General features: G+C 47.9%; 1 protein-coding gene across 3 annotated transcripts in view; it reads right to left on the bottom strand.

Moving 5' to 3' along the window:
• The window catches only part of ALDH18A1 (aldehyde dehydrogenase 18 family member A1), a 53,646-nt gene that overhangs the window by 3,707 nt on the left and 26,715 nt on the right, over nt 1–23,224 (bottom strand). For 2 of the 3 annotated variants that reach the window (XM_066239497.1, XM_066239498.1), the window contains exons 6-16: nt 22,872–23,030; nt 22,350–22,440; nt 16,859–16,983; nt 15,553–15,697; nt 14,810–14,883; nt 12,867–12,960; nt 9,157–9,377; nt 6,589–6,726; nt 4,036–4,231; nt 3,816–3,937; nt 868–1,054 (exon numbers count right to left, since the gene is read on the bottom strand). In XM_066239497.1, the coding sequence (XP_066095594.1) occupies nt 868–1,054; nt 3,816–3,937; nt 4,036–4,231; nt 6,589–6,726; nt 9,157–9,377; nt 12,867–12,960; nt 14,810–14,883; nt 15,553–15,697; nt 16,859–16,983; nt 22,350–22,440; nt 22,872–23,030 (1,552 nt within the window). The remainder of the gene's footprint in view (nt 1–867; nt 1,055–3,815; nt 3,938–4,035; nt 4,232–6,588; nt 6,727–9,156; nt 9,378–12,866; nt 12,961–14,809; nt 14,884–15,552; nt 15,698–16,858; nt 16,984–22,349; nt 22,441–22,871; nt 23,031–23,224) is intronic. The other variant, XM_066239499.1, reaches the window with a different exon arrangement.

Below are 23,224 nucleotides of genomic sequence, written 5' to 3' on the forward strand. Positions count from 1 at the left end.
ACCCAGGCCCGAGAGGCCTCTCCGTGTGTTACACACTTCAGATTTGTGAAAAATCTAAAGAGGAAGAAGGCAAGCCCACTCCAGCAGTTGCCGCCGTGGAAAGAGCAGCTGCCTGGGGAAGACTGGGCTGGGAGCGGGTCTCCCGCGAGACGGGGCCTCAGCGCGGCAGTGGCGTCTACACTGGTTCTTCATAGGCTCCTGAGCCAAAGGGTGTATGTAAGTCTGAACTCCAAGCTGACACCCACTAGCTGGGTGACCTTGGGCAGGTTTCTGAACCTCTCTACGCTTAATTAAAATGGGGTCTGACAACACTACTTGGCTCACAGGGCTGAGGGGAGGACAACGTGATCAAACCCTACGGAGCCCTCTGCGCGGCTGGGCACACAGAGCGCTCCCTCGGTGTCAGCTTTTACTCCTGGTTGTGCTGGGTCCTCAGGAAGCCACACGGCTTCCTTTCTCACTGGGCCTCGGGGTGTCCTGCAGTACATATCTGTGGACTGAATGAATGGCATTGGAGCTGGTTTCGCCCTTAATCCTCCTGAACCTTGGTTTCCTGAGCTGTGAAATGGGTTTATTCCAATAACCTGGAAGGACTATTGGGTGGATTAAATGATAACGCCTCTTCACAGGAGTCATCTTTAGAGCTAATCATCTCTTTCCTGCCTCCTCCCACGGGGTCGCTGTCACAATATAATGAGGCAGCAGATGTGAAAGCACTCAGCAAACCAGTGAATGCAACCATCAGCTGGCATCATTAGTCTGCTTAGATTATGTTTCCCTGCGAACAAAGAGGGACTGAGGGGAGCAGAACCATCGCAGAGATCAAGGCAGAAAAGCACCGTATGCTTGAAGCAGCTGCACACTGACCGTTCTCGGTGACGATGACGTCCGTGTGGGAGCTGCCGTACTTGTGGATGTGCTCGATGGCGTCCTGCACGTTGTCCACCACTTCAATGCACAACTCCAGGTCCCCATACTCGGTTCGCAGAGACTTCACTTCGGAGGGACTGAAGGTCAGATAGGAGGCGAACTTGGGGCCTGCGTGGATTTTCACCTGTAACAGAGGAGGTGCAGAATCAGAACACAATGCAGAAAGCAAGCTTACTTCTTCCTCTAGGGTCGGGCAGTGGGGTGAGTCTGCAGATGACAAGCCTGAGGCTCCTTTCCCGCCTTCCTATTACTTATTTTTTAGAGAGAAAGAGAGAGAAAGAGAGAGAAAGAAGGAAGGAGGGAGGGAGGGAGAGATGAGAGCTATCAATTTATAGTTATGGCACTCTACTTGTTCACTGATTGCTTCTCATACATGCCTTTACCAGTAACCCCTTGCTCAAGCCAGTGACCTTGGGTTCAAGCCAGTGACCTTTGGACCCAAACCAGAGATCATGGGATCACGTCAATGGTCCCACACTCAAGCTGGCAACCACACAGTTTCAAACCTGGGACCTCAGTGTCCGAGTTCAGTTGCTCTATCCACTGCACCACCACCCTTCAGGCATTACTGCCTTCCTATTAAAGGCAGCCTTCTGTCCTCCAAGAAACCAAGGTTTGATCCCCAGTCAGGGCACATATGGGAAGTAACTACTGAATCTACAACTAAGTGGAACAACAAATGAATGCTTCCCTCTCTCCCCCCTTCCTCTCTCTAAAATCAATCAGTAAGGTTTTTTTAAAAAAGAAAAAGAACGTGCTATCAACATAAGCCCGATTGCTGGCATTTTACTAACGCGAACACTTGACCATTAAACCCCATCCCCACAGTATGTGACCTGGTTGCTGGACTCACGTAAAGGGAGATGCCATGCACACACTGCCATTCCCGTCACCCTGGAAAAGCCCCAGGCGTGCTTTGGGGAAAGAGTCCTCGGTTGATAACCACTTCAAACTGTGGTTACTCGTTAGATTTCCACTTTGCCAGTCAGGCCCCATGTGTAGGTTCAGCCCAGCTCCCGCCTCTGGGCTACTTCTGCCCCCAGCTGGATCCGGAGGCCGGTCACTGAGGACCCAGTCGTACGTCTGGTCCCACCTGGGCCTTGTTTGCAGAGCCTGCCCAGGCAGCGTTTATGCCTCTCTGGGACCAAGCCCTTGCTCGGCTCATCACAACAAGAGGTGCCTGTGCTGTCCGCGTGGCTGCCGAGGCTCTGCGCGGTTTCCTATCTGGAGCCCCACTTCCTTCAGGCCTGGAGGGCAGACATGTTTCTCAGGGACTGAAACCCCATTGCCGAGCCCAGCTCTGTACAAGTCACCCTGCTGGTTTACTCGCCGCAACACAGCACGAGGTGCCACATGAGGTATACACACGGACTCATCCTACTGGGGGCCTTTCAAGGAAATCCTGAGGACAATGAGGTGTCCTGGCTTTGCCTGAATCAGGGCCGGGGGTTCTATTCCTGGGCAAAGGAGAGCTTTCCTCCTATCCTGTCCAGTCCAGTCCAGTGTGGTGCTGGGCACGTACCAGTTCCCAGTCAAACTGGCCGCAAGCATAGAGGAAGGCCCTTAACACCAGTGAGCACAGGCTATCACTCCCTTTTGATTTGTGGGGTCCATTTTCATTTTCTTTTTTTTTTTTTGTATTTTTTTCTGAAGCTAGAAACGGGGAGAGACAGTCAGGCAGACTCCCGCATGCGCCCGACCGGGATCCACCCGGCACGCCCACCAGGGGCGATGCTCTGCCCCTCCGGGACGTTGCTCTGTTGCAACCAGAGCCACTCTAGCGCCTGGGGCAGAGGCCAAGGAGCCATCCCCAACACCTGGGCCATCTTTGCTTCAATGGAGCCTTGGCTGCGGGAGGGGAAGAGAGAGACAGAGAGGAAGAAGAGGGGGAGGAGTGGAGAAGCAGATGGGCGCTTCTCCTGTGTGCCCTGGCCGGAAATTGAACCCGGGACCTCTGCACGCCAGGCCGACACTCTACCACTGAGCAAACCGGCCAGGGCCTCATTTTCATTTTCAAAATAATTCTCTCAGGTTCTTACTGGGTCCACACCGTATTTATAAGCTGACTGGAGCCTTCCTTTCCAGCAAAAGGCTGGAAGGAAGAAACACATGCTCCTGGTCAAAGCAACCGAGGCCAGCAGCCACCTTCGCTACTGCTGTGTTCGTTCACAGAATTCAGGAAGGGTGCGATGATGTCAGATATTAAGGCTTAAAATACATTCTGACAGAAAACTTAAGATTGTCCATTTTTGTCTGCAGAGCATCTATTTTCTTGCCAATAGGAATTTAAAGTGGAGCATACATTTATGTTGGAAGCATTGGCATTGGTTGTTTATAACCCTAATGATGTGGTAAGAAAATAACCTCAATAAAAGAGGATATTACACCAATAGTTGACACCCAAATCACTGTATAAAGTACATTCAAGTTGATAATTGAAGATCTCTGTGGAGGGACAGGCGCAATAAATTTTTGTTTGAGAATATTTCTGCATACTCTTTTCAAATCAAATCCAAACAGGAGTGTGTGTTCAGACAAACTTTAAACTAAGCTGCTGGAATAAAAGGTTGCCCAAAAGTCCATTCAGTGGGCGCCTGTGATCTGTCTTAACTTGAACCCTATTAGCACTTAACATTCTACTGTGTCGTGAAGCTACCCGTGTGTGGGTTTCTTCCGTCTACTAGACTGTCAGGGGCAGGGGGCAATGTCTTCATGTCTCACATATCTCTGTGTACTTAGCACAGACTGCACAGAGCAGATGCTGAACTATTGCTTCTTGAACTGCCTTACATGGTAGGGCAGATGCTCCTGGTCTAATCCCAAAGGCTTCTCAGTTTCCACATGGAAGACAGGAAGTGATGTATGAATCCTGTGGACTGTCTTACCTGTTCCACTCTCAGCATATCAATGATCTGGTCAAACAGGGGTGTTCTCAGTAGGTCTCGGTGGATTAACAGAGTTTCCAAAGCGTTACAGGCAGCTGGATATTCACATTTAGAGTCTCTGACTGAAGAAGGAGGACAAAGAACTGTTTGTTAACACGATCCAGAGCCACAGGACTGAACACACACATTGCCCGTCAAACAGGGGACTCCATCGGCTCACCCAATCTGGAGGCTTTATCGACACTGGCTTCGGAATCCACATACATGTGGCAGATCCCTTCACTGTGCCCCATCACCGGGATGCCCTTAGCGGCCTTCTGGATGTCTCTGACCAGCTGGGAAGAGCCACGTGGAATGATCAGATCTATCATTTTGTCTAGTCGGCAAAGATCCTCCACTTCTTCTCTGGTGTTCACCTGAAGAGGCAGAGAATGAGAAGACAAAGAGTAGCTTCTATCCCCATGAAATACACAAGTAGCAACATCCCCTTTACAGACAAATGTCTGCACCTCCTAAGAACTAAATCAGGCATTGCGAGAACTGAAGTCCCTGGTCATGGAATCAGTGTTGTCCAGCAAGTGGTCATCAAACACGGTGCGGTAGGTGCTGTGCTCTGTGTGACAAACATGCAGGACCCAGCCCTGCCACCAACAGCTGAGTCTAGCAGGGAAGGGGCGAGGACACAGCTAGCCATACACTGGGCATTATGCCAGGCGATGAGGCTCACAAGAGCAAGTGGCTGCTCTGGCGGTTCTCTAACCTTGGCCTGAATGACATGTTGGGTCTTGCCAGGGACTCATGGTTCTTCACGACTTCTACTGACAACCTCAACCTGAGACGCTGGCTGGACTGACTACGGTGCTTGTGTTAGGACACTTACATTACAGGCATCTTTTGTCTTACTGATTTGTAATTTCCCCCATATGGCCATGTTACTTACAACAGAACTACAAATATACGTGTACGAAAATGTTCGTAGTGACTTTAATCTGCACAGTTCAAAACTGGAAACAACCCAAATGTTCATCAACAGAAGAAAAGATAGCCTGACCAGGCGGTGGCACAGTGGATAGAGCGTCAGACTGGGACGCGGAAAACCCAGGTTCAAGACTCGAGGTCGCCAGCTTGAGCGCAGGCTCATCTGGTTTGAACAAGGCTCACCAGCTTGAGCCCAAGGTCGCTGGCTCGAGCAAGGAGTCACTCGGTCTGCTGTAGCCCCCAGTCAAGGCACATATGAGAAAATAATCAATGAACAACTAAGGTGCCACAACGAAGAATTGGTACTTCTCATCTCTCTCCCTTCCTGTCTGTCTGTCCCTATCTGTCCCTCTGTCTGACTCTGCCACCAAAAAAATAAATAAATAAACTGTAGTATATGCATATAAGTGAAATACTATACAGTGGTAAAAAAGAAAGCTACCGCTAGGTGCAATAATGTGGATGACTTTCATAGACATAATAATGAACAAAATAAATACAACATAAAAGAGTACATTTTGTATGATTCCATTTGTATGGAGTTCAAGATCAGACAAAATAAACTGAATGTGAAAGAAGTCAACAGTGGTTACTGGTGGTGGTGGCCGGGCAGAGATGGGGAAGGCGCCTGGGAGCCTCTGGGAGCTGGAAGTGCTGTGTATCTTGATCAGGCTGGTAGTTACATATACGTGTATGTAGACAGACGGATAAAATCACATAAGGTCAGTACAGTCAATGCATGCTGTACATCAAGAGGAAGCGGGGAGGGCAGAGCCTTTGAATTAAGACGGGATGTAGCAGAGCTGGGACTGGTCCCCTCACATCTGTGCTTTCCACCCACTCTCTGGTCATCAGGAAAACCCAGAAGCCGTCAGTGAGCGAGCAGCGCAGCAGGTTACAGACCCTCTCCCAGCAGCCAGAAGAACCCTGCAACGTGGGTTACAGACCCTCTCCCAGCAGCCAGAAGAACCCTGCAACGTGGGTTACAGACCCTCTCCCAGCAGCCAGAAGAACCCTGCAACGTGGGTTACAGACCCTCTCCCAGCAGCCAGACCCTGCAACGTGGGAGTGAGTGGCCCTCGACGGAAGAAGAGAATCTGGAGCCAGCTGAAGTCTAGATCTCAACTCTCTACTGACCGTGTGACTTGCTCACATGAGTTACTAAGCCTCTGAACCTATTTATGTTTTCCATCTATAAAATAGGCCTAATAATTGATATTTTTCTCATAGGATTGTTCAGAGGATTAAGTAAGAGAAGGAAGAAGAGTGCTGTGCCCACATTAGGCGATCAGTATGTTGTAGTTTTTTACCATCTAGTTCAGAAACTCCATTTGACAGCTGAGGAATATAAGACAATGGTTAAAATAATGACCACAATAATAATAAAGATAACAGCATGACCTGACACTTCCACACTCCATGTTCGTTTATGACAAACTTTCATCCAATTTATCTCATCTGACTTGGCCTAACTCACTCTGCCAGTGAGCAAAGCCCAGGCCTGAGAGTCTAGCTCTGACATTCCTGTTACCCTGTGACCTAAGAAAGAAGGGCTAACAGATCAAGAGAGCCAGGACCCTGCTGTATCCGAGAGGCCTTCCTAAGCCACTGAAGACCCACCTGGGCTAAGGAAGCCCCTGGCAGCAGGGGTCAGCAGACACACTGGACCTGCCGCTTCCTCAATCAAGCTGCCCGAAGAAGTGGTGTGGACGTACGAGGCTTAGGCTTGGCTTCAGATACCCAAAGACCTGACACGGCCCTCTGGGCCTGACCCGGCTCATTCTCAGGGACCTACCAGCTGCACAGCGTCCTTGACTCCATGGATCGAGAGGGCCTCCTGGGTCAGAAGGTGAAGAATCCGGTTGCTGTGTGCAGCCTCCTTACCTCCTTTGAGTAACAAGCCGTTACCACTTGCAATAGCCAAGGCCGCCACCTGCAGATCGAAGGGGAGAGCAGTGAACCAAGGGGAAGAGCAGTAATAGTAACACAGCGTCAGCACTCACTGGGCACTTTCTCCGTGCCCAGCACTGTGTTCGTCACTTTATAAGGCCTAGCCTGTTTAATCTTCACAACATTTCAGCGAATTAGGTACCTGTTTTATCTCCTGCTTTACAGATAAGGACACTGAAGTCCAGAGAAGTTGGTGACTCCACAAAGTCACAAAGCTTGTAAGTGGCAGGGCTGGGAGCCCTGACTAAAAACAAACACCCGGATTTTAGGAGCTAAACTGTATGTCTTCCTAGCACCATTAGCAAAGGAACGGGAGTTAAGTGGCCAGAGTCACACAGTCCCCTCCTCACTTTGGCCACAGGGGAGGGCACGGTGCTCAGCCGCTTGCCCTTTTTTTTAAGAGAGAAAAGAGAGAATGTGGGGCAGGGGTTGGGGGCGGGAAGCATCAGCTCATAGTAGTTGCTTCTCATATGTGCCTTCACTGGGCAAGCCCAGGGTTTTCAACTGGTGACCAGGTGGACGCTCTATCCACTGCGCCCCCACAGGCCGGGCTCAGGCGCTTGTTCTCGACTGGAGCTGAGGCTGCGCGGCATTTCTGGCCGCATCTTACACTGGCCCTGTAGCTGCTCTGAGAGCTCTAAGCGCCTGGTGCTGAGACCCCGGAGAAGACCAGAGCCCCCACCAGCCCCCCAGGCAGCTCCGGCAGAGACTGCTGGGAAAGGAGCACAAACCTGTCTGGGTAGGAAAGCCAACTAGGAGGAGGATTAGTCTCCCTCCTTGAGCAGAGAACTCATTTCCTTGACCTGATCGTTCAAGGCCTGAAGCTTCACCTTCTGAATGCTCCTGGGGTAAATGAAAATCTTCCTGTTTTTGTTAAGTAGTGAAAGACTCTTTACTGAAAAACCTCGCCTGAATATGTTAATCTCCAGATTAGTGGTTCTTAATCTTTTTTTGTTCGTTTACTTTGTTGCTTATGAAACCTTTATAAAAGTTACATAAACTTTCTCCAGCTGGATGTACACACTGAATTCTACATACGACTTTTAGGATTCAAGGAGTCTGATGTTATCCAAGGCTCACACTCCAAGTGAGCAACCTCAGCTGTAGCTGGCTGACGAGGAGACCTTTTCACGGTGACGTGTCAGCAAATACAGCTGAAAGGGAGCAGAGAAGCTCCATGGACACAGCCTGCAGACTGAGGGCCACTCTTCCAGCAGAGGTGAGTTCTGCAGTTCCCGCCAGGCATTTCTGAGAGACAGGTCAGAGGGGTCGTGTATGGGAGTCCCTTGGTGAACAGGCTGGTTTTAGGTCATGCCAGGGAGTGGCCTCCACAGAGCACTCTGGACTTCCATGGTCACTTACACCCTACAGTAAAAAGGGGGTGGTTGTATGTCTTTAAATAAACCTTCTTTGAAACTTCGTGGCTAGTGCAAAGGAGAGCTGGTATCACCCTACTGGACACAGTCCAGTGGGGGTGCGGTCTCGGGTTTCTGGGAGAAAGTTTAGGACAAGGAAAGCATGGCTGCTTGGCAAGCCCTTTAATACATGACTTTTCAACATCAGCCGGTAATAATTCCTTAAAGAGGAGTCTAGTCTAGTTTCCATTCCTACCAGAAGTTCTTTTTCTAAGAGATGTACCTACGGGAAGCCATCTGTGACACTGATAATAAAGGAGCTTTTTTAACAGGGGCAAGACCAGCTATGATATACACGACCCTGCAGGCGGCCAGCAGGGGTGCCGTGGTCAGGGAACAAAGTGCCCAGAGGGCTCAGGTATCTGGACATGTGCCCTCGTGTCATGGTATGGGAGATTCAGCTGGGCTTGATGCCCAGATCCACCCTTATAAGTTTCACAGTACTATTAACTTCTGTAAACTTCAGTTTCTTCAGCTGTAAAATGGACAAATACCTACTTTAGAATTATTGGGGTCCTGGCTGGTTGGCTCAGTGGTAGAGCGTCAGCCTGGCATGTGGATGTCCCAGGTTCAATTCCCGGTCAGAGTACATAGGAGAAGCTACCGTCTGTTTCTCTTCCCCTTCCCTTTCTCTCTGTCTCTCTCTCTTCTCCTCCCACAGCCATGGCTTGATTCGAGTGTGTTAGCCCTGGGCACTGAGGATGGCTCCAAGGAGCTTTCACCTCAGGTGCTAAAAATAGCTCAGTTGTGAGCACTGTCCCCAGAAGGACAGAGCATCAGCCCCAGACTGGGGTTGCCGGGTGGATCCTGGTCAGGGCGCATATGAGAGTCTATCTCCCCTCCTCACTTAAATTAAAAAAAAAAAAATACTGGAAGAATCAATAATATAAATTACCGAAGAATAAAGTCTCAAAATTATCTTTGGGAGAAAAAAAGGGTAAAACTTATTCACTTAAAAAAAAACCTGTGGGAGACATAACTCAGCATTAGTCACATACCTGGGGTAGACAGTCAGGACGAGACTCAAAGATTACCAGCAGGACGCCGATTGGAACAGTAACTTGTTCTAGTTCCAAGTTCCTGGCAATTCTGGTCCGGCGCAAAACACGCCCTACGCTGTCCTGTGAGGAGGCTGCAATCTGCCGCAGACCGATGGCCAGGCTGTTCAGTTTAGACGTGGAGAGGCTCAAGCGTTTCATCAGAGGTGCTGCAAGTCTCCCTGAGGGGGTGTGAAGAGCACATGAGAGAGCAGCAGATCTGAGCAGGCTGCTACTGCTCTACTGAGCATGTGGTGCAGTGTCAGGGACAGACAGGAACTTAACGGGTTCTCGGGAGGACAGGGACATGCCATTTATACAGCATTTTTGTGTTGGGGGGCTAGTTTGGGAGTTTAATCATCATATAAAGGTATGTAAACTCACACACCTTTGTGCCAGCAAGTTCAGTTCCAGAAACTTGTCATTTGCATGAATAAGCTTGCATGTAACAAGGATACTTATCACAGCATTTTTATACTAGTGGGAAACTGGATTCTAACTATAAATTCAGACAACGGGCTACAATGCAGTTATTATAAAATAGCTATATTAAATACTACGGAAAGCTGTTCAGAATATAGTTTGTGAAAGAGGAAAACTACAAAACAGCATGTATGCTAGGGTCCTATTTATCAAACATTCCGTGTTTACATGTCTGGAAGGCATCAAGAACTGTGATGCAGTTCTTGCAGACTGCTGTCTGCATTTCTGCATTGCTTTAGTCTTTTTTTATTTTTAAGATTTTTTTATTTATTCATTATACAGAGGGGGAGGGGAGAGAGAGAGAGAGAGAGAGAGAGAAGGGGGAGGAGCAAGAAGCATCAACTCCCATATGTGCCTTGACCAGGCAAGCCCAGGGTTTTGAACCGGCAACCTCAGCGTTTCCAGGTTGACGCTTTATCCACTGCGCCACCACAGGTCAGGCGCTTTAGTCTTTTATAATGAATGATTTTCATAATTAGAAGAGATGAAAATTTTTTCTTTTGAAATAAAAACAAATAGAATTACAAATTCATATATAAAACTTTCTTTAAATTAAATACAACAGCATGCATGGAGTGAGTCTCTTAATACATATACATATTCTAATATATGCATGTATGTATACTCAGGAAAATTATATGGAATTAGATATCACAAATCATTACTGTGGTTAATGTTGAGATGAGATTATAATAATTTTCCCTTTCTTTTTTATAGCCATACCTACCCAGATAATAAAAAGATTTCTAATTTGGAGGAGAGGATCCAAACTTACATTTAAGAAAAAAAAAAATTAGCCCTGGCCGGTTGGCTCAGTGGTAGAGCGTCGGCCTGGCGTGCAGGAGTCCTGGGTTCGATTCCCGGCCAGGGCACACAGGAGAAGCGCCCATCTGCTTCTCCACCTCTCCCCCTCTCCTTCTTCTCTGTCTCTCTCTTCCCCTCCCGCAGCCAAGGCTCCATTGGAGCAAAGTTGGCCTGGGCGCTGAGGATGGCTCCATGGCCTCTGCCTCAGGCGCTAGAATGGCTCTGATTGCAGCAGAGCAACGCCTCAAGATGGGCAGAGCATAGCCCCCTGTTGGGCATGCCGGGTGGATCCCGGTCGGGTGCATGCGGGAGTCTGTCTGACTGCCTCCCAGTTTCCAACTTCAGAAAAATACAAGCAAAAAAACAAAAAAAAGAAAAAGAAAAAAAAATTAAACCATCATTCCACCAAACAATATTAGTATCATTTAACTTTATCAATTAGTTAATTTTCTTCACATTTCCCCCATGTGCTAAAAATCAAATTTTAATTATAGTGCATGTTAAATGTTACACTCTAGTTTTTCACCTTACAAGGCATGTACATTTTTCATGTTGCAAAAATAATTTTAATTACTACTAAGTTTTCATTGAGTTGATACAGGTTAATGCACTTAAGCACACTTACGTTACCAGACACTCAGGTTGTCTGCTGTTTTCAGTGTGATAAATGATCTTGCTCTAAGAATTTTTACATATAGAGCTGTTTTCTCCTCTTGAAATGTTTTCTTAGGATAAATTTCCTGAAATGGGTTTACTGAGTCAACGGGGATTACCAGGACTTTGTTCTTAAGCAACTGTGTGTCCTCGTAAACTTCCAGACAGATAACTGGGATCGGAAGTCAGAGTTCAGCCAATCCCTAGTAGTGTGACCTTGAAAAACAATGTTAACCTCTGTGGGTCTTAATTCTTTTACTTTGAATTAAAGAACTGGATGTTATCAAAGATTTCTTCCATTTCTGAATGCTTATTTTATGACTTTCCAATACTGCAAAAATTCAGAAAGACCACGTGTAAACTCCAAAGGAAGTTCTGAGGCAACGACTCAAACACGTCTTCCGGAAGGACAACAATGTGATGAGCCTTACCAGGTCTCCCTGAGGGGAGCAACACTCAGCTGAGTGTTTCATTTAAGACAATTTATTCAAGAGAAGAGAAAATAAAAAGCCCCATAAAATCAACCCCCATTATTTTAGGGTGCCAAAGACAGAGAATTAAGGAAAGGGAGCGAAAGGGGAGAGAAAGGCTGAGGGCCAACCTGACTCCATATTTAGTTGTCTGTAAAGTGAGTCCAGCCGCCCCACTCCCTCCACCATCAGCAGCTCAAGGGCTGCCAACTCTGGGCAGAGTGCAACCTGGTTAACTCACTAAGAGTTAAGCTAACTTTCAGCACAGGCTGTATAAGCTATTCTATAACTATTTTATAGGCACGGTCCATCTGGGTTTGAATCCCAAGTCTGTCTCTGGCCCTATGGTTTTAGGCATGTCGACTACTTCTCTGTGCTTCAGTCTTCTCCTCTATAAAATCAGGATAATAAATAGTAGCCACCTCACAGGTGCTACATTGAAAGATAAAATGAGATCCTGTCTGTGAAGTCCTTAGCACAATGCCTGGCAACACAGAAAAGCATGAAGAAATGTTAGCTGCTGGCCCTGGCCGGTTAGCTCAGCGGTAGGGCGTTGGCCTAGCGTGCAGAGGACCCGGGTTCGATTCCCAGCCAGGGCACACAGGAGAAGCGCCCATTTGCTTCTCCACCCCTCTGCCGCGCTTTCCTCTCTGTCTCTCTCTTCCCCTCCCGCAGCCAAGGCTCCATTGGAGCAAAGACGGCCCGGGCGCTGGGGATGGCTCTGTGGCCTCTGCCTCAGGCGCTGGGGATGGCTCTGTGGCCTCTGCCTCAGGCGCTAGAGTGGCTCTGGTCGCAACATGGCGACGCCCAGGATGGGCAGAGCATCGCCCCCTGGTGGGCAGAGCATCGCCTCTGGTGGGCGTGCCAGGTGGATCCCGGTCGGGCACATGCGGGAGTCTGTCTGACTGTCTCTCCCTGTTTCCAGCTTCAGAAAAATAAAAAAAAAAAAAAAAAAAAAAAAAGAAATGTTAGCTGCTGTTAGCTCAATTTCTAAAACAGTGAGGTCCTCAATCTTTTCCATTGTTGGTTTGAAATTGCCGTAATAGTCATATGTGGAATAAAAAAAGCCCCTTTGAGGGGTTGTACTCAAGTATTTGGGAAAGGGAGTGGAAGTAGTGTGTATAGTTTGAAAGAGCCCAATGAACACTAACCACCAACCTCAACAATATAATTTCTTCTATTTCAACCTTGACTTTAGTAGACTATGATATAATTCTTAAAACTCTCCTAAACAGTGACTTCAAATTGTGTGGTATTTACCCTCTGCCTCCTCCAAATCTTTCTTGTTGGCTAATAGGATCTCATCGCGCTGGTCTGTCAACAAATCAGCCAGATGATGGATAATTTCTGCTCTCTAGGAAAAAGGTAAAACATTAATAAACAAACATTAATCCAAGAACACACACCTGACCTTTTATTTTATTGTTTTATTTATTTTTTTTAGAGAGAGGAGGAGAGATAGAGAGACAGACTTCCACACGCACCCCAACCGGGACTGACCCGGCAACTCCCGTCTGGGGCTGATGCTCAAATCAACCAAGCTATCCTCAGTGCCTGGGACTGAGGTTCAAACCAACTGAGCCACTGGCTGCGAGAGGGAAAGAGAGAGTGAAGGGGTTGTGGGAGCTGAAGATAAGCAGATGGTTGCTTCTCATGTGTGCCCTGACTGGAGATCGAACCTGGGATGTCCACATGATGGGCTGACACTCTATCCACTGAACCAACTGGCCAGGGCCACCTGTCCTTTTAAATCTGGTCTTCTGAGCAGGCTAGGCCTTGCTCCTAAGTCCAAGGTCACCAGTGACTGAAATCTTTTTACTTCCTATCATTCAATTCCCACCACTACCCCTCTTTTTTTTCTTCCTCTCTCACTGTTAATCTCCCCCTATTTTTTTCTTATCTCTCTTCCTTTTTTTTTTTTTTTTTTGGCAAGAGAGACAAAGAAACAGATAGGGACAGACAGACAGGAAGGGAGAGAGATGAGAAGCATCAATTCTTCGTAGTGGCACCTTAGTTGCTCATTGATTGCTTTCTCATATGTGCGTTGATGGGGGGGGGTATATAGCAGAGCGAGTGACCCTTTGCTCAAGCCAGCGACCTTGGGCTCAAGCCAGTGACCTTTGGGTTCAAGTCAACGACCATGGGGGTCACGTCTATGATCCCACACTCAAGCCAGCGACTCACAATCAAGCTGGTGAACCTGTGCTCAAGCTGGCAACCTCGGGGTTCCAAACCTGGGTCCTCTGCGTCCCAGGCCGACGGTCTATCCACTGTGCCACCACCAGGTCAGGCACTTCTCTTCCTCTTTATGACTTCTGATGATTATGATTAGCAAACCTTGGCCCAAGGCTGGGAAGGGGGTATGAGGAATTATATAGTCTACCCAGGAGACATGGCCAGGGCACTTTGAATCAGCACGATACACGTATTGTAGTACATTTAACATCACTAGTTCTATACAGTAATTTCCCAGGTATGTTTTTGCACCTAGTTTTTCTTTTTTGACAATTATTTCTTTAATTACTTCAGTCCAAGGGGGAAATGACAGTCCCGGATACTGAAAGAAACCCTGCCCTTTCCCACCTAGATTAGGAAATGCGGGGGTCCGTGTGGTGGTTACTGAAGGCATCAATATGGTTTAACAGAGAGAGAAGCTGAGCTAGGCTCTTCCTTTGCTTTCCTACATATATCACTCTCACATCCATCCTCAACAACCGATCCTTGGGAAGCCAGTCCCCAGCTTCCACATGACCTCTCTGCACTTCCAGCCTCATCACCTCTGCTACTTAGACTGACCGATTCCTCGTGGACAGGGCTGGGCTGGGACTCGGAGGCAGGCTGGTGAGCGTCTACCTTACAGGTCAGTCAGATGATTCGGATGGACCGGACAAGTAATTTTCCTATATTTGCATGCCCAGTTTATGGAAGGGTTAGGGAGCCTTCCTGGTCTCATTATTTTCATGATGTTTTTGATCAAACATCAGTCATGAAAAGTTACCTTAGGTCTTAGCCTACAAAAGACAAAAGGGAAAACAAAATTTTTAGAAAAAGACAAAAGGCAGAGCAAATCTGAATCAGACTTGTAACTTGGAAAACTCTGGGGGACACGAGAAATAAAAGAGGAAGGCATCGGGCTTAACTGTGCACTAAACCTCACAGCATGACTCCGAGAAGGAACAAAACTTACCAGCTAGGGTTATTACCTGCTCTGGTTCCAAAGTGGCCAACATCCTTCCTCCTGACCGAGCCATTTCCCCCTGCTGCTCAACAGTAGGGCCTGTAAGCACATTTGCAGATATCAGATCACGCTCAGCCTGGTTCCCTGTCACTATTTCAGCACGTACATGGCTCAGCACACGCATGGACCATACAGCCAGGGTCTTAGCATGCCTGTCGCACATATGGAGATTATTCTGACCAATGAAATGGTCAAAGGATAGACTGTACTGGGTTAACTCAGGCACAAACACAAGAAACGTGTTTCCATTTCTGGGGTAGACGATGTGACTCAGGTCTTCTAGAGTTCTTTTCAATCCCACTTTGGCTTGTATTTTCTAACGTACTTGCACTTCTCAATGTAGATCAGAATGCAAGGTGGTGTCTGTGCCCACTTGGGAGCACACACCATCTCTTGCCCACCTCTAGTGTTTACTAGTGTCTGGCATCCAGCAGCGGCCTAGCATGTCTCTTGATAAAATGGTTGCTGACAGTCTTTAACTTAGTGATTTTAGAGACTTAGGAGGCCTAGCTAGGCAGGTTAGATATATTTTGCAAAAGCAAAGCAAAACCCAGTTTTGTAAATAGTGTTCAAACCACCCATATTTCATGCCATCAGCATGTCAGTCTTGTGACCGCTGTTCCCAGACCAGGAGCCCTCAGCTCCGGCTTCGCCGTGGTACCTGAAGCTATTCCCCACAGACACAGGGTTCCACGAGGACCTACGTACCTGCGGGCTTTACTTCGGAAAAGAAGGTGCCAACCTTCTTTCCCTCCACAATGTCTGTGATGACATGCCCGGACACTCTGGGGTGGGTCCCATTGGCGATGACCACAGAGGTGCCGCCCTGCAGAGCCCAGAGGGCTGCCTTCACCTACCAGGAGAGGTCAGACCCAAGGTGAGATTCTGATCTTCGCAGGGTCTAGTCACCTGCACTTTACATTTGCAGAAAAGTATAAAATACAATGTGATACTGAGCAATTTCAGTATAAAAGGGATGATTCAGCTCAAACACACCCAGCCTAGGCGCCCTTCCCAGCCCGACTGTGGCACGTGCTGCCCAAGGATGAACCAGTCTGTCCCTTGTGCTCAGCGTGTCCTAAGACTCTGAACTGTGACCCACGACTTCTACATGTGACCTACCGTGCCTCAACTGAGTGTCCAGTCTGGCTTTTACCCAGAAGTTGAGAACTTTTAGCTTTTGTAAAGGGGACTCTGGTTCTCATCTCTGCCATTGCTATAGGTGATGCCATCCCTTAGCAGCGGTCGGCAAACCCATTAGTCAACAGAGCCAAACAGCAACAGTACAACAATTAAAATTTCTTTCGAGAACCAAATTTTTAAAACTTAGCTATATAGATAGGTACATTCCTTATCAAGGTAGCGCCCGCACGTGGTCTTTTGTGGAAGAGCCACACTCAAGGGGCCAAAGAGCTGCATGTGGCTCATGAGCTGCAGTTTGCCAACCAGGGCCTTAGGCAGGCTTCCCCAAACCACGGCCCGCGGGCCACATGCGGCCCCCTGAGGCCATTTATCCGGCCCCCCACCACACTTCCAGAAGGGGCACCTCTTTCATTGGTGGTCAGTGAGAGGAGCACTGTATGTGGCGGCCCTCCAATGGTCTGAGGGACAGTGAACTGGTCCCCTGTGTAAAAAGTTTGGGGACCCCTGCCTTAGGGTATAACTTCTTAAAACAATTAATAGGGAGAGAATTTTTGCTAGATTTCATCAAAAAAATATCTGAGCTAATTATATTAGAGAACTTATGAATTATGAAAACTATATAGACCTTGCCCTTAAGGAGTTTACAATATGAACACTCTCTAGAGCATCAGTAAGAAGACTGCATGCACAGACACGACTAAATACTGGGACACGAAGTGCACTAAGCCCCTGTTTAGATATGTGTGTATGCAGGACTGTATGTGTCTAGTATGGGAACCCTCAGCCCCAAACAATTACAAAAGTAAAGACGACGCAACAGGGTCCGGTTTTATAACTGTTAGTCATGTAAAGGCACCAACCAGAGTCTCACCTTGGCCTCCATGCCACCCATGCCCACTCTTGACTTGGTTCCGAATGTCACAGACTGTTGATCTCCAGGATAAAATATATCAATGAGCTTCGCATCATCTGAGCCTGGCGGGCTGTCAAAGAGGCCTAAAAGTAAACAGAGATGATAATACTGCTTTAATGAAGTACGTGTCCCCCAGGGGAGCCTCCCAGGCACTGCCAACCGCTCTGTACTTAATTCATTCAGACGGACTCCACTGTTCCACCAGCACAACCCAAAAAAGAGAACAAGAAACCACCGGAGTACCCCCACACTGAGAAACAGCTCTAGGAGGACTTGCCTTACGCATTTGTTTTTTTTTGTGAGCAACAGAGAGAGAGACAGAGAGACAGGAAAGGAGAGAAATGAGAAGCATCAAGTTGTAGTTGCAGCACCTTAGCTGTTCATTATTTCTCATATGTGCCTTGACCAGGGGGCACCAGCCAGACCAGTAACCGCTTGCTCAAGCCACTGACCTCTGGGTTCAAGCCAGCGACCATGGGGGTCATTCCTATGACCCCACACTCAAGCTGGCGACCTCGCATTCAAGCCAGATGAGCCCATGCTCAGGCCGGCAACACCGGGGTTTTAAACCTAGGTCCTCAGAGTCCCAGGTCGATGCTCTATCCACTGTACCACCACCTGGTCAGACTTGCCTTATATACTTTTATTACTGGGCTTAATAAATGTTTGCCAGCATCAGAGCATGGCCATATCCTTGGCACAAAATGCATTAGCCCTGCCCACAGTCTACCAGAAAGCTGTCTTCCTCCCCGCCATTGCTATTTATGATGCGGAACCTTAAGGGGCGAGTGACTGCTGCAGAAAGAGCAGAGCAGCCATCCACTGTTTAATGTGACTATTTCCCAGCAGGATGAAATGTGAAACTGGTTCTCATTAACTCTCACAGCACCCTAATCACACGCCCCACGCTGTGGGTGAGCCATGTGAAGGTCAGGCTGAGTCAGCAGAAGAGCGCGTGACTCTCGCATTCAGTCTGGAGTAATCACCACAAAGGCTAGGTCCCTTTATAACTGAGCACAGTGGCATGAAATAAGAGTTACATGAAATGTTACATGCATACAATCTAAATTTTTTGTTTGTTTTTGTATTTTTCTGAAGCTGGAAACGGGGAGAGACAGTCAGACAGACTCCCGCATGCGCCCGACCGGGATCCACCCGGCACGCCCACCAGGGGCCACGCTCTGCCACGACCAGAGCCACTCCAGCGTCCGGGGCAGAAGCCAAGGAGCTATCCCCAGCGCCCGGGCCATCCCTGCTCCAATGGAGCCTTGGCTGCAGGAGGGGAAGAGAGAGACAGAGAGGAAAGGGGGGGGGGTGGAGAAGCAAATGGGCGCTTCTTCTATGTGCCCTGGCCGGGAATCGAACCCGGGTCCCCCGCACGCCAGGCTGATGCTCCACCGCTGAGCCAACCGGCCAGGGCCCATACAATCCAAATTTAAAATTCTCACAATTTCACTTCGAGCAATTCGGAGCCATGGAAGGAGAAGAGGGGCTTGAAGAACTGGTGTCACAATAAAGCCAAGGGGGACACAGACAGGAAGGGCACCTGGTCGGGGACTGGCTGCAGGACCTTTAGGGCAGGGATGCTTCTGGCTTTAACGTACTGCTTTTCTTATGCTAAAATACACCCCTCTGCTCCACTATCCCAGACCTTTAACACAGCCCTGCTGTACACATCCTTTCTAGGGGAGTGGGGGTCAGAGGAGGGAGGAAATTGGTGTCCAGTAAGAACAAGTTGGTGTGCAGCGGTAACAGGGGAAGTCACCTCTCACAGCCTCTGTCCACCTCAACCCAACCCTTCACAGCTCCCAGGATTTAGGGTGAGTTCTTCCCAGAAGATACTGTGCACTGAGGCTACAGGCTTGGATTCTGAGGAGGCTGTTCTTGCTTCATACAATAAACAGGATAGAAAAGGTTAGACAATTCTAAGCCAAAATTTCTCCAGAGACATATAGAGGTCCTAGCATTCTGATATTTTTGTGTACTACTCTTTTTCCTTTATTAGCAGCCTCTCAAACCCACACAGAGGATATTTAAAATTCTGATATATGTATATGTGTGTGTGTATATAAATTTTTTTCCTTTTCCTTTAATTCGGTGAGAGGAGGGGAAGTAGAAACAGACTTCTGCATGTGCTCTGACCAGGATCCACCCAGCAAGGCCACTAGGGGATGATGCTATGCCCATCTGGGGCGCTACTCTGTTGCTCAGCAACCAAGCTCTTCTTAGCACCTGAGGCAGAGGCCATGGAGCCATCCTCAGTGCCCAAGGCCAACTCACTCCAATCAAGCCATGGCCGCAGAGGGGGGGAGAGGGAGAGAGGGAGAGAGGGAGAGAGGGAGAGAGGGAGAGAGGGAGAGAGGGAGAGAGGGAGAGGGAGAGGGAGAGGGAGAGGGAGAGAGAGAGAGAAAAGCAAGAGGGGGGACGGGAGGGGTGGAGAAGTAGATGGGCACCTCTCCTGTGTGCCCTGACTGGAAAATTGAATCTGGGACATCCACATGCTGGGCCAATGCTCTACCACTTAGCCAACCAGCCAGGGCCTGATATTTTCTAAAAATCAACATTCAGTGGATAACCAATTAAGAGTTAAAAGCATAAACCTGTGATAGCCAATTTTGCTGAATAGGGCTACAGAAAAACTGTTCACTGAGTCTAGTTCATATTGGGTTTTATATATTGATCTCACAAATTCACATCCTTCAGAGGGAATAGGGTAGAGATTTATTATTTACTTACTTTTACTAAGAAAGGAGACAGAGGAAGGGGAGAGGAAGGTAGGGAGGAAGGAAGAAAGAGACAAAGAGAAACATCAATTTGTTGTTCCACTTATTTATATGTTCATTGGTTGATTCTTTTATGTGCCGACTGGGGATCAAACCCACAACCTTGGTGCACTGAGGCGACACTCCAATCAACTGAGCTACACAGACCGGGCCAAGTGAAGATTTTTTAATTGAAAAGAGTAAGATTTAAAATTGGCCTCTGCCAAATACTAGCTATGTGAGTTTGGATAAGCCATTTAATTGATGTGAATTTAAAACTTAATTTCTTCATCTGAATAACTGGGCTTCCTTCCCTATTTTGCAGGGTTGTAACATGGATTAAATAAATCAACACTTATAAAGTACCCAGCACTGCTTCACACAGTAAAAATTTAATAGAAAAGATTTAATAAAAAAAAAAATCTGTTGAAGAACTGAAATGCCTTCTCCTCTAGGATGGTTCACTCTTACCCCAAATTAGCCATTACTATCCTGAGATTTCACATCCACAGTGGGTAAACACAGTGCCAAGACTTCCTACAGGTGAAGACACTGACACATCTGTACGGACTCCCGGATCTCCCACGTGGGCAGGAGAGTGATCAACCCACCTCTCTCTGGCCCTGCAGCCCTGCTCTGACCTTACCCAGCTAGAGCGCGAACCGGAGAACAAATCCTGCCACGTTAACCTGCCTGGGGCGTGGGCTGGGAACTAGGCAGGTCTCCTGACCTCTTGGGAATGTAATGATAAATTTGGGGGTCCTATTAAGTTTGGCTCATTTCTGACAGAGCTGCCATATTCCGCATGGATCCAAATGTAAATGGGAACAGTTCAGCAAAGTGGGAAGAGTGAATGGAGAGTCAAACTAGAGAAAAGAGGGGCCCCTCCACGAGGAGGGAGAAAGGACTAGAGTGACAATGAAGATATAATAGCCACACAGCCTGGATTTTCTGCATTGGCTCCAATTTAAAATAATCTGCCTCATTAATGACATTAAAAACAAAAAGTGATCGGGCCCTGGCCGGTTGGTTCAGCGGTAGAGCGTCGGCCTGGCGTGCGGGGGACCCCGGTTTGATTCCTGGCCAGGGCACATAGAAGAAGCGCCCATTTGCTTCTCCACCCCCACCCCCCTCCTTCCTCTCTGTCTCTCTCTTCCCCTCCCGCAGCCAAGGCTCCATTGGAGCAAAGATGGCCCGGGCGCTGGGGATGGCTCCTTGGCCTCTGCCCCAGGCGCTAAAGTGGCTCTGGTCGCGGCAGAGCAACGCCCCGGAGGGGCAGAGCATCGCCCCCTGGTGGGCAGAGCGTGGCCCCTGGTGGGCGTGCTGGGTGGATCCCGGTCGGGCGCATGCGGGAGTCTGTCTGACTGTCTCTCCCTGTTTCCGGCTTCAGGAAAAAAAAAAAAAAAAAGTGATCAAAAACACAATGATGTATCATTTCACACTCACTAGAACAGCTCTAATCAAAAAGGCAGATAGTTTGACCAGGTGGTGGCGCAGTGGATAGAGCACTGGACTGGAATGCGGAGGACCCAAGTTTGAAACCCCGAGGTTGCCGGCTTGAGCATGGGCTCATCTGGCTTGAGTGTAGGATCACCAGCTTGAGTGTGGGGTCACTGGCTTGAGCGTGGGATCACAGACATGACCCCATGGTCACTGGCTTGAGCCCAAAGGTCACTGGCTTGAAGCCCAAGGTTGCTGGCTTGAGCCCGAGGTTGCTGGCTTGAGCCCGAGGTTGTTGGCTTCAGCAAGGGGTCATTCGCTCTGCTGCAGTCCCCCGGTCAAGGCACATATGAAAAAGCAATCAATGAATAACTATGGAGACTAAGGAGTCACACGAAGAATTGATGCTTCTCATCTCTCTCCCTTCTTGTCTGTCTGTCCCTATCTGTCCCTCTCTCTGTCTGTCTCTGTCACCAAAAGAAAAAAAAAGGCAGACAAAAGGTAAGTATTGGTGAGGATATAGAGAAACAAGAGCCCTTAGACATTGTGACTGGGAATATAAAATGGTATATTTCATGCCATTTTGGAAATGGTTTACACGATTAAATGGTATACATGGTTTGGAAAACAGTCTGGCACTTCTTCCAAAGGCTAAACATATAGTTACACCATATAATCCAATAATTCTGCTCCCAGGTGAAATAAAAAAACATGTTCACACTTTGTACATGAAGGTTCAAAGTGGCATTAGTGTATGATTCCACTTATATAAAATATCCAGAACAGGCAAATCAATAAAGACAATGTAGACTGAAGGTCGTGTTGGGCGGGAGAGTTTGTGGGGAAGTGAGGAGTGCTAATAGGCATGGGATCCTTGCTGTGGTGATAAAAATGTTCTAAAATTGTGGTGAAGGTTGAAGAACTGTATGAAGACACTTAAAATCATTGAATTGTAAACTTTAAATAGATGGATGGTATGGTATGTGTATTATATGTCCATAAAGTTGATATGAGAAGTGAAACTAAAGTGCTTGAAAATGACAACCTTTCAGCATTTAAACTGCTTCTCCCAGACTCCCCCATCTTCTTCTGAGTCATAAAAACCCTTTGTCAGCCCACATGGCTCAAAAAATAATGGTTCGTAACAAAAAGGATCAGCAGGACTCAAAGAGAGAAACTCATGTGCTCACACGTGCAGTATTTAAAACAAAGGCTGGATTAAAAAAAAAAAAAGGCATTACTTGTACCTTCTACATCTGAAAGAACAATCAAGAGGTCAGTTTTCATTTCCACAGCCAGCCGGGCAGCCAAGCTATCATTATCTTTAACACTAATAACCTGGAATGCAGGTAAAAAGTCGTGAGTGAGTGAGTGAGTGAGCTACACAATTCAAACAGAGGTTCACAAAAGCACTCAGCTACGCTCCGGCAGGCAAAATTAATGACCCTGAGTAAGTGGTGGACAGCTTTCGCAGGCCCCTTCCATCTGCAAAACACCAGGCCTGCTGGCAACCCCGCTTTCCAAACATGCACCCTTCTACCCACTGCCACACACAGCCACGCTGACAGCACCGTCTCAGACCACTATCACACCTCCCCCTGCTGCGTGAAACCCTTCCATTCCAGAAGAGCTTATGCACCATGTTCACAATGCCATCTTCTCTCCCAGTCTCTCCGCCTTTTAGCGCCAAACCTCCAGTGTTAGTACATGCAGCATAGCGTGGCATTAGTGTCTCCAGCATGCTCGACCCTTAGACATATTTTACCCACATTTACCCCCTGGAGATCACTATTGGGCTCAGCTGGCGGGACAACAGCATCATTTGTGTTGACAATGGGAACGATGTTCATTCGGAGGAGCTCATGAAGTGTCCCGTTGAGGTTCCGGCGCTTCTGTTCATCGTGGAAATCCAAATTGGTCACCAAAATCTACAAGGTTTAAATAGATCAAAAACGCAGGAGGGAGAAAAATGATGAAATTCCTAGGAATGCACACAAGAGATGTTAAAACTGGAAGAGTCAAACTTTAGGCTTCTCAGGTCCCATACAGACTGGAACGAAACACAAATTTTTGGATGCTTACCCAAGTCTCCCAGAGATGTTGAAAAATTTAGTCACTTGGA

This window comes from Saccopteryx bilineata, chromosome 7 (assembly GCF_036850765.1).
Source record: "Saccopteryx bilineata isolate mSacBil1 chromosome 7, mSacBil1_pri_phased_curated, whole genome shotgun sequence".
NCBI lineage: Eukaryota > Metazoa > Chordata > Mammalia > Chiroptera > Emballonuridae > Saccopteryx > Saccopteryx bilineata.